At 40.3% G+C, this 12026-nt stretch overlaps 2 protein-coding genes across 2 annotated transcripts; both read right to left on the bottom strand.

The window, feature by feature from the left end:
- Positions 1–730: 730 nt before the first annotated feature.
- On the bottom strand, positions 731–4687 carry LOC124059400 (extracellular calcium-sensing receptor-like). Its single transcript, XM_046389345.1, has 9 exons — positions 4563–4687; positions 4034–4328; positions 3794–3880; positions 3231–3500; positions 2761–2967; positions 2401–2676; positions 1928–2155; positions 1717–1840; positions 731–1638 (listed from the first exon to the last, which is right to left on the bottom strand). The coding sequence occupies exons 1-9, from the start codon at positions 4670–4672 to the stop codon at positions 731–733; spliced, it is 2505 nt and encodes an 834-aa protein (XP_046245301.1). The 5' UTR covers positions 4673–4687.
- Positions 4688–6232: 1545 nt separating this feature from the next.
- Positions 6233–10407, bottom strand: LOC124059205 (extracellular calcium-sensing receptor-like). Its single transcript, XM_046389034.1, has 6 exons — positions 10147–10407; positions 9315–9509; positions 8675–8881; positions 7593–7820; positions 7372–7495; positions 6233–7293 (listed from the first exon to the last, which is right to left on the bottom strand). The coding sequence occupies exons 1-6, from the start codon at positions 10405–10407 to the stop codon at positions 6371–6373; spliced, it is 1938 nt and encodes a 645-aa protein (XP_046244990.1). The 3' UTR covers positions 6233–6370.
- Between the last annotated feature and the right edge of the window lie 1619 nt (positions 10408–12026).

Here is a 12026-nt window from a genome sequence, read left to right as displayed (position 1 = left end):
ATGCCTTGTAGGGGATGTTTCTGGGTGTCAGTCTTTTAGTATTTGGTTGTAACCCACAGCCAAGGACAGTGGGAAGGGTGTGAGGTCAGACCATAGGCTGAGCTAAAATAATGTGCTCAGGAAGGTGTGGGTATGAGACTTCCACTTGCAAAAGACCACTTCTTGCACAACCTCAGGACCCCACATCCTGAAGTGATATTAAGAAACCTGGTTCTTGATTCACGAATCCGGAAAGGGCTGAGCAGACCAGGTGAATTGAGTGTGTTGATTAAAATAAGGTGACCAAGAAGGACATGAACTGTCTGAGGGGAACTGATGGGCAGGTGGAGAGTGGCAGCAATAGAAATAGCCTGGGAAAGGGGCAATGTAACTGGAGGGACAGACGGAGACATGATGTCACACTTTGTGACATTTGATGATGGAAACTGTAATAAAAACAGAGCATATCCACATCATATCAAGACAAGTCACAAATAAATGCACATAATGATATCAAATGAGAACAGATGATCTTTTTTCAAAGAAAGTGAAATGTATTTTAATCATGTGCTCAGTCAGGTGTTTATGGAGGTAAAAAAACACAGAAATTTCATATTGAAGCACATTTGTTCAGCATCAGCTCAGCTTTTTCAGCATGTTAACATTTCTGCCACTTTTAACTGCTTATATTCTTGTGTTGCTTCAAGTGAAAGGATTCATTGTGTTAAACAAAATTAAGTGCAGCTTTTATTTATTGAATACCTCGACCCATGATGGCTTTCTTTGTGTTTCTCTCTGGTTTCAGCAGGATTATGTAACATTTGGGTCCAAACAGTGCTACCAGGAGGCCAAAACTGGAGGCCAGGATGGCAAATACCTCCACTGCATCTGCATATTTGCCTGGTGAGCTGACATAAGCAGGGACAAAGGCCACCCACACAGCACAGAAGATCAGCATGCTGAAAGTGATGAGTTTGGCCTCATTGAAACTATCTGGAAGGTTCCTTGCTATAAATGCAATCAGAAAACTGAGGATGGCCAGGAAGCCAATATAGCTCAGTAAAACTGCAAAACCAATGGTGGACCCAACAACACACTCATAAACAATCTCATCATTGTAGTATTGAGTGTTTTTATGAGGAACTGGTGAGGCAGATACAATCCAGGCAGTGCAGATTGCTGCCTGAATAGAAGTAAGAACCATGACTGTCCCTCTCTGTTGCACAGCACCAAACCACTTCAGACTGGCTCCACCTCCTGGCTTGGAGGCCTTGAACACAGCCAGGACCACCATGGTTTTCACCAGGATACATGAGATGGAAAGCACAAAACTGATCCCAAATGCTGCATGTCTCAGCTGGCATGTCCACAGTCTGGGACGACCGATAAACAGCAGTGAACACATGAAACATAACTTAAGTGACAGCAATAACTGAAAACTCAGTTCTGAATTGTTGGCGCGTACTATAGGTGTTCTCCGATGACAGATGAAAATGCCCAGGACAACAGCACACATACAGGTGCCCAGCAACGCAGCAGCTGTCAAGCAGATACCCAGAGGTTCATGGAAGGAGAGGAACTCTGTTTCCTTGGGAACACAGTGGTCACGCTGGAGGCTGGGCCAGAAGTCCTCTGGACAACTGGTGCACTCCAATGAATCTGCGAAAAGAGGAACAGTGTTGAGATACATGTTTATATTATATTTTTAAACTTCAGTGTTTAAAACTGTATGCTAACCAGTCTCATTGCTGATCTTTCCCTCAGAACAAGGGATGCAGTCAAAGCAGCACACAGGTTCCCCTTTCTTTCTGGCCATGCGGGTACCTGGAGGACAGCTCTCACTGCACACTGACCGGGGTGGCTATTGGTGAAAACATAATATTGTAATCATCCACATTAACTGACAGTGATATTATTTAAAAAAACTGTCTGAAAATTCAGAGGAAACCTTTTTTGATTCAGAGTTCCAGAAGATTTTGTGTGCATCAATTGTGAGTTCTTCACCTTTGAAGGCTGACTTCTTAACCTCACCCACATTCTGAAGTTTTGTTGTTCCATCTGGGAGCCACAGCCAATTCATGATATCATATATTGGCAAGACATCACCATTCTCATCAAATGTTACTTGATCACCAAATGATGTGGTGAAGTTGACCTTTTCCAAATAATACACCAGCTGTGTGAATATCAGATAAAAGGTTAGAGTAAAACAAAAGAGGAAATATTAGAACAGAATCATACAATGTATAATGTATATGACTACAGTGTACACAGCAGTACTTAGTATTCAGTGATCAAAATGCATACTGCACATATGAAGACAGTGAAGATGCCTTATCAACATGAAGATGCCTTATGTAAGAAATATTCAACAACATGATTTCACCAGATAAACAGGTGGCATGTAATCTGATATCATACCTGCCATGGCTCCAGTCCTTTCAAACTGCCACAGCTGTGTCCTCTGAAAGGCCCTCTGCCTGGCACACAACGCAGCATGTCATCAAGGGCATATGCCAGTGCATACACAGCCTTGTAGATATTGTACTCTGACCTGAGGTCTGAAACATCCAAGAAATCATTCTCCACATTTTCCAGATCTTCTTGTCCAGTGCACAATGCTCCCCCAGCATCTACCCAGTCTGCTGGAGGTGGTGCAAATCTACACTGAAATGTGTATTCCCAAAACTGGTTGATCTGAAATATATTCAAAATAATGTGATGTAAATTATTGTATTTTTGCTTCAGTTTCTAGATCAGATTGTACAGTTAAATGCTCACCATGCTGTTTCCATAGTTGTTGTTATGATGTAGGTCAGGATGTGTTTGTAAGAGGAATTCCCTGAGGCCTGGGATTTCTCCTCGACGGATGGCGATACCCAGTGTGCCAGCCAGGTATGGCATGAAGTGGGGAGTGTGGAGCACAGTAGCTGCTGTCCAAGCTTCAGTGGCCAACCACTGCAGACCTGTCACATTCTGCCTCACCACCTGCGCATTCAATCAAATGTTTTAAACAATTTATGAGCAAGGTTATGCATATCATCATAAATGGATTTTGGCAACAATTGTCTTAACATCTGATTTCACTCTAAAACTCTGCTAACAGGGCCTTCACCAAATAGAATATGTGACTAATTTAATTACATAAGTGTGTCACAGGCCAATGTCATCTTGTAGCTTTAGCATTTCAAACAAAATGTTGAATATATCACTATAAAGAGCAATAATAAAATTTCGTTTCATGCAAAAACCTCATCCATGATGTTAATCATGTGCTTCTGATGTGCAAACACAATGACCACACGAGCTGTCGATTTCTTCATCACATCCACAATCCTTCTAATTTCATCTTGGTCATTGTCCCAAGGTAAAACCTCCAAATAAGCCAGGCAAGCTACATGAGACTGAGCCAGGTCAGCTTGGAAGGATCGGGCAGCGTGAAGTCCATAGTCATCATCACTGATCAACAGACCTACCCAAGTCCAGCCAAAGTGTTTTAGAATCTGAATCATAGCACGGACCTGAGAGAATAGAGCACAAAAGGATTAGAGTACTGATGAAGTATTCTCTTTTTTTTTTTTTTTTTTTTTTTTTTTACAAAAACCTGCTGAACAGGTTTAACATTTGACCTTGAGTGGACCTTTAATTATTGCCTTGCAGCTTTGTGTGAGACCAGTAACAAATAGAATATGACTCGTGGTGCATAAAAGATATATAAATAGAGAGAGAGATTTATCATGGCAGTGAATAAACATTCTTAGGATTGTTTGATATGCTATCCTTTCTGCATTTAATTTTGCTGATAGTTGGTCACCTGGAAAGCATCACTTGGTATTGTCCTAAAGAAAGATGGAAATTTTTGCCGGTCACTCAGACAGGAACATGTGGCAAAATAACTCACCTGAGAAAGAAACAGAATTTGCATCTTGAAAAGATTCCAAAACTTTTCTTTCATTTCCAAGTTTAATTTCTCTATATTTACAACTGACACCGAATCTGAAATAAAACCAAGGTTATCTGACATCATCATTAGATGGTAATGTATAAAACTTACCAACGGCACTCTGTACAAGCCTAAGACACTGGAGATGGCAATAGAATGTGTAGAAGAAGAATCACCCACAATCCCCACTACTGGAGGGGTTCCAACACAGGTCTCGTCTAACATAAACTGCTCTTCTCGACCACTGACTAAGGACAATGCTGCACGAAATCCAATTCCTATGTTGAGACAGTTATCATAAAGACTGTATCCCAGAGTCACATTAGGTAGCAGGTTGGAGTTTCTGTTGATCTCATCAACAGCAAAGGCCATGGTCTGTGCCCGTCTAAATCCTATAAGATCAAAACTAACACAAAAAATACAACTAGTTACTACTGAAAAATACAGCATATAACTCTGCCAAATATGTACATGTTGCTCAACTATAGACTGAGCAAACACTTGTGACAGTTGGATCGTAAAAATTCTTAAAAAATAAGCAGTATGTTTAAAGAGTAATATTTGATAATATAAATACATGTCACAAAAGGGTCTGACACTCTCCAGTTTCTGGTTTTTGCTGCTGTCCGAACAGACTCACCCATGACACGTAGGCTGTTGTGGTTCTGATGTAAAAGACAAGTCAGGAAAGACAGTAAAGAAGTGAATCTGGAACAGCCCACCTAGAACCAAATCTCCAGGCTTGCGCATCCCATTTAGATAAAAATATTGATGTAACTGGCAGGAGGAGGAAGAATGAGAGGAGGACTCAGCAGAAGAGAAAAAGGGATACAACAATATGAAATATACAAGCAAGAGCAAGTTGAACTCTAAAAATGCCTGCATGACTTTCCTCTTGTTTAGCCCTTTTGTGAGTCCAGTCAGTTTAATTGTTTGTATTGCCTTTTCTGTTGACTTGCAGCTTTTAATCTTCAACACCACCCACCAGGGCATAAGCAAAACCGTGGGCAGGGCCTAAAATCAATCCACAGCCATTTTCCCAACCCCAAATTTAATTTCTAGTTGGCTGCTTTGATTGTGGTCTGTGCATTATATTAATTACAGTATTTTATGAGAATTGTTTTTATTATTATTATTATTATTGATTTATTTATTTTGCTTTGAAAGAAGTCTCCCATCCAGGATTCACTCATCGTTACCAAACTCGACAAGTTCTTGGATTATGCATACCTCCACCGAAACCAAGCATCCACTCTTCTACTCTCTGTATTATTATTGTCGTTAGAATTATTTTCCTGTGCAGGGGATGTTTCAGGGTATCATTCTTTCTGTATTTGACTTGTGATCCACAGCCAAGCGCAGTGGGCAGGTTGTGCGGTCAGACTATAGGTTGACCTCATCGTCTAGCTGACTTGACCACTGCAGCTCTCTCCAGCCAGGGGGAAGGGGTCAACCAAATTCTACTGGTCCATGATTTGGAAGGTCAGGGGTTTTCCTTGAACCATGATACACCTTTCCACCAAGCATAATGAAAGCTGGACCAGTAGTTTTTCTGTAATCCTGATGACAAACAGATAAACAAACAAACCAGTGAACCGGACTAATTACATAACCTAATTGGCTTAGGTAGTAAGTCCTTCCTTGGACTGTAAGCTATGTTTGTGTAGGCAGAACACGCAAGGACACTGCAAGTTGGCAATGGATTACTTTTGTTTTTTTGCTTTGTGTTGTTTTCTTTGGGCTAGAACGCTGAGAAGATGTCTTAGGGGAACCACTAAACAGATGGAATGTGACAGTGAAGTGACCTGGGGAGGTGGCAATGTCACTGGAGGAATGGACAGGCATAATATCGCACACTAACATTTGATATTTGGAAATTGGAAGATGACAAAAAAAGGTTTCTGAATCTCTGGGTAATGTAAAAACTGGTGAGCATACATTTAAGTCTACCTCATCTCCAGACAAGTCACAAATAAATGACACTATCAAATGAAATCAGATCATCTTTATTCAAACAAATTTTATATCCATAAGAGATAAGAGAGAGATATAATGCTTTTATTAGTCCCAGTACTGGGAAATTACAATGTCACAGCAGCAAACAGGATATAGAGGGTGCAAAGCATGCAAGAATAAGGGAAGGATGAGCATTCAAAAAGAATAAATACACAAGTACCTGCAGCTGTACACAGTACAGAAAAGAAAAAGACTATTCACACTAGAGTCCTTCAAGTTATGATTAGTGGATGGATTAATTATTGTTCCGATTTGTTTCAGGAAAAGGCAAAGAATGTATGTACTGATCCTAGCAGTAGTGTTACATGAGTAAGGATTATTGCAGGTAAATTTGTTTAGCATTAGCTCTGCTTTCTCAACATGTTAACATTGCTATTGTCATTATTAACTGCCTGCATTGTTGTACATTTCAAATGAATCTGTTTGGTGAAATTAAGTACTGCTGTTTGTCTCAATGCCTCGACCCATGATAGCTTTCTTTGTGTTCCTCTCTGGTCTCAGCAGGATTATGTAACATTTGGGTCCAAACAGTGCTACCAGGAGACCAAAACTGGAGGCCAGGATGGCAAATACCTCCACTGCATCTGCATATTTGCCTGGTGAGCTGACATAAGCAGGGACAAAGGCCACCCACACAGCACAGAAGATCAGCATGCTGAAAGTGATGAGTTTGGCCTCATTGAAACTATCTGGAAGGTTCCTTGCTATAAATGCAATAAAAAGACTGAGGACAGCCAGGAAGCCAATATAACCCAACAAAACTGCAAAACCAATTGTGGACCCAACTACACACTCATAAACAATCTTATCGTTGTAATAGTGAGTATTTTTATGAGGAACTGGTGAGGCAGATACAATCCAGGCAGTGCAAATTGTTGCCTGAATAGAAGTAAGAACCATGACTGTCCCTCTCTGCTGCATAGCACCAAACCACTTCAGACTGGCTCCACCTCCTGGCTTGGAGGCCTTGAACACAGCCAAGACCACCACAGTTTTCACCAGGATACATGAGATGGAAAGCACAAAACTGATCCCAAATGCTGCATGTCTCAGCTGGCATGTCCACAGCGTGGGACGACCGATAAACAGCAGTGAACACATGAAACATAACTTAAGTGACAGCAACAGCTGAAAACTCAGTTCTGAATTGTTGGCGCGTACTATTGGTGTTCTGCGATGACAGATGAAGATGCCCAGGACAACAGCACACATACAGGTGCCCAGCAATGCAGCAGCTGTCAGGCCAATACCCAGAGGTTCATGGTAGGAGAGGAACTCTGTTTTCTTGGGAACACAGTGGTCATGCTGGAGGCTGGGCCAGAAGTCCTCTGGACAACTGGTGCACTCCAATGAGTCTGTGAAAAGAGAGACAGTCTTAAGATACATGTTTATATCATATTTCTAAACTGCAATGTTTAAAACTGTATACTAACCAGTCTCACTGCTGATCTTTCCCTCAGAACAAGGGATGCAGTCAAAGCAGCACACAGGTTCTCCTTTCTTTCTGGCCACACGGGTACCTGGAGGACAGCTCTCACTGCACACTGACCGGGGTGGCTATAAAAATCAATTATGTGTTATTCTGCAGAATTTGCACTGTTATAATCAGTTATCCATGTGTTAAAAAGTAGGCATCTAATAAATCAGAAGCAACCTGGTTTGAGTCAAAGTTCCAGAAGATTTTGTCTGCATCAATGGAGATTTCTTCACCTTTGAAGGCTGACTTCTTAACCTCACCCACATTCTGAAGTTTAATTGTTCCATCAGGGAGCCACAGCCAGTTCATGATATCATATATTGGTAAGACATCACCATTCTCATCAAATGTCACTTGATCACCAAATGATGTGGTGAAGTTGACCTTTTCCAAATAATACACCAGCTGTGTGAATATGAGAATAATGGATGGAGAAAAACCAAAGATGAAAGATTAGAATAGAATAATAAAAGATACAATGTATATGACTATAGAGCGTACAAGAATACCCAGTATTCAGCAAAATATTTTTTACTTGTGCTTTTACATACAATTCTAACTCGAACTTTCCAACTTGTACATTTATCACTTTATAGTAAATTCTGTATATTATGTTGTAGTGGGAAGATGGTGAAATTGTGATCATCTGACCATGGTGCACCTCGTTAAAGGCCTAAAATTGGCTTGGTCTTGCAATCTGGTGATTGAATTTATGGTTAAAAAATATATTTTTCTGAGCAAAACATGTAAGAATCATCAACTTTTGCTTTTCACAGAGCTTATTTTCTGTGAAAAGCAAAGGTTTTCAGAGCTTATTCAAATGGAAAAAATCCACTTTTTTATTTCTTTTTTTTTCCAAGTAAACCAGGCCAATGCTTGCCTCCAACTGATATCATACCTGCCATGGCTCCAGTTCTTTCAAATTGCCACAGCTGTGTCCTCTGAAAGGCCCTCTGCCTGGCACACAACGCAGCATGTCATCAAGGGCATATGCCAGTGCATACACAGCTTTGTAGATATTGTATTCTGGCCTGAGTTCTGATGTATGCAAGTGTTCATTATCCACATCTTCTACATCTTCCTGTCCAGTGCACAATCCTCCCCCAGCATCTACCCAACCTGCTGGAGGTGGTGCAAATCTACACTGAAATGTGTATTCCCAAAATTGGTTGATCTGAAATATATTCAAAATACCTCTTTTATACATAATTACATTTGTCCTGTAATGCCTCGGTCAGATTGCAAAGTTAAACTCTCACCATGCTGTTTCCATAGCTGTTGTTGTTGTGTAGGTCAGGACGTGTTTGTAAGAGGAATTCCCTGAGGCCTGGGATTTCTCCTCGACGGATGGAGATACCCAGTGTGCCAACCAGGTGTGGCATGAAGTGGGGAGTGTGGAGCGCAGTTCCTGCTGTCCAAGCTTCACTGGCCATCCACTGCAGGCCTGTCACATTCTGCCTCACCACCTGTACATTATAATAAATATAGACATTCACACTTCCATACCATCAAAATGAAGTTAACAAGTTATCTTGCCTTTTCCACAGTCTATAAGCAAAGTTAGGCACACTATCATAAATGGATTGCCTTGAAATTTGTTAAAGAACTTAAATTCTGCTAAAAGAGCCTGTTCCAAATAGGAGGTGTGACTATCTCTCTCTCTCTCTCTCTCTCTCTCTCTCTCTCTCTCTCTATGTATATACACAGATATATATATATATATATCACAGGCCATTGTATTGTAACATTAATATTTCAGTTAAACAACAAAATTCTGAGCTTCATCACTATATTCACTTATAATTAGTTTCATTTCAAGCCCACCTCTTTGATGACATTAATCACGTTAGTTTCATGTGCAAACAAAATGACCACACGAGCTGTTGATTTCTTCATTACATCCACAATCCTTCTTAATTCATCTTGGTCATTGTCCCAAGGCAAAACCTCCATATAGGCCAGACAGCCTCCCCCAGACTGAACCAGGTCAGATTGGAAGGATCGGGCAGCGTGAAGTCCATAGTCATCATCACTGATCAACAGGCCAACCCAAGTCCAGCCAAAGTGTTTTAGAATCTGGATCATAGCACGCACCTGAGTGAACACACCGCAAAAGGATTAGTGTACAGGCTGAAATATTCTCTCCATTGTTCAACCTGTTGAGCAGGTGGAACAGTGAACGTTTTTTTAATTGTTGCCTTTCAGCTTCTTCACATCAAACAGCGCTATCAGTGACAAAAAATATTGCTGGCATTTTACCAAAGGATTATATGTATTTCTCTCTCTCTCTCTCTCTCGCTATATATATATATATATATATATATATATATATATATATATATAGTATATACATATATTTATAGATAGATAGATAGCATAGGTATACATGAACATATAGATATAGAGATAGTTAAATATTGCATGGAAGCATCATTCTTTCTGAGGAATTTCTGTTGTGCTTTTTTTATGTTTTTTATTTGCTGATATTTGCTCACCTGGAAAGCATCACTTGGTATTGTCCTAAAGAAGGATGGAAACTTTTGCCGGTCACTCAGACAGGAACATGTGGCAAAATAACTCACCTGTGAAAGAGAGTTTAGATCTTGAAAATATTCCAGACCTTCTATTTAATTTTTAACGTCAGTTACTCCATAGTTACAACTGATATCACATCCGAAATTAAACCAAGGTCATATAAAATCATTGCTAGATGCTGAAGTTCAAAACTTACCATGGGCACTCTGTACAAGCCTAAGACACTGGAGATGGCAATAGAATGTGTAGAGGAAGAATCACCCACAATCCCCACTACTGGAGGGGTTCCAACACAGGTCTCGTCTAATACAAACTGCTCCTCTTGACCACTGACTAAGGACAATGCTGCACAAAATCCAATTCTTATGTTTAGACAGGTATCATAAAGACTGTATCCCAGAGTCACATTAGGTAGCAGGTTGGAGTTTCTGTTGATCTCATCAATAGCAAAGGCCATGGTCTGTGCCCGTCTAAATCCTACAACATCAAAACTAACACAAAAAATGCCTGTGGTTAATAGTGACAAATACAGCATGTAATAACTCTGCCAATATGTACATGTTGCTCAACTATAGATTGAGCAAACAATTATGATATTATAAGCAGTATATTTAAAGAGTAATATTTGGTAATATAAATACATGTCACAAAAGGGACTGATACTCCACAGGTTTGGTTTTTGCTGCTGTGCTAAGAGACTCACCCACGACATGTAGGCTGTTGTGGTTCTGATGTAAATGGCAGGTCAGGAAAGACAGCAAAGAAGTGGATCCTGAACAGTCCACCTAGAACCACATCTCCAGGCTTGTGCATCCCATTTAAATGAAAATGTCGCTGTAACCGGCAGGAGGACGAAAGAGGGGAGGACTCAACATAAGAAAAAAAACGATACAACCACATGAAAGACACAAGCAAGAGCAAGTTGAACTCTAAAAATGCCCGCATGACTTTCCTCCTGTTTACCCCTTTTGTGAGTCCAGTCAGTCTCACTAGTTTGTCATACTCATTCTGTTGACTTGCAGTTTTTAATCTGCAACACCACCCACGAGAGCATAAGAAAAACTCTGGGCAGGGCCTAAAATCGCTCCATGGCAGTTTTCCTGCCTCCAAATTGAAGTTATGAATGGGTGTAATGATTCAGGTCTATCATCATGTGCAGTATAGTCATTACAGTATTATGTGTTTATTATTATGATTGCTTTTTTTAAATGTCACCTTAAATGGCCTGAATTGTCTGATGTGTTAAGTTGTAGATGAAGGAGTACTTTTTCATCTTCTGGTAAAACATCTACTTGCATTTAGTTTAAAATAAAAGTTTCTGCATAATCACCATGCAGTTTTATACCTGATCAGATAATGTTTTGCCTCAGAAGAATCATTTTGTACTGTGTATAATTTGTGTGTGTGAAACAAGCATATCAAATTCAACTCACAATATAAGATACTCCTTCATTAATCCCACAGTTGGGAAATTCGCTGCAATAACAGGCAGCCACTCGCACAATGCCATCTTGAAGACAAATCAGGCCTTAGTGCATGCATTTTGCCATCAAATATTAAGAGTTTAAACATAGGAATCTGAGAACACTGTACTGTTGTTGTGCACAAGGCAACTGAAATTTGTTTCTTCACACTTACCTACCAGTTAGTCAAAGCTACAGTCCCCAGCTCAGATGCATTTCATCGGAGAGGTCAGAGTGCAGCTTCTCCTGCATCGCTGTGCCTGTGCAGCAGTTGTCCACTAGATGGTAGAATGTTTCACAATAAAACTTCTACATATTCATTTTTCATTGTGCTGCGTCTGCTTAATGGATGATTGTTTTATTTGTCTGGCCCATAGTAACTTGTCAGATGTTAGATATGATCAGCTGTGCAGGAACATGCATATAATACAGGCTACTCCTTTAAAATTTTGTCTGTCTGAGTTTCAGTTTTCTATATTTGCTCATTATACCATTAGTCAAATACTGATATGCATGTCAACATCCTGATACCCACAGCGAGATACAAGTAGTAACGCACCTCAAGGTAATGGGGAAAGGGGTTACTGCAGGGCCGATCAGGGGAAGTAAGTGC

Source organism: Scatophagus argus, chromosome 5, assembly GCF_020382885.2.
Source record: "Scatophagus argus isolate fScaArg1 chromosome 5, fScaArg1.pri, whole genome shotgun sequence".
In the NCBI taxonomy this organism is placed as follows: domain Eukaryota; kingdom Metazoa; phylum Chordata; class Actinopteri; family Scatophagidae; genus Scatophagus; species Scatophagus argus.
This window is presented reverse-complemented; position numbering and strand designations above follow the sequence as displayed.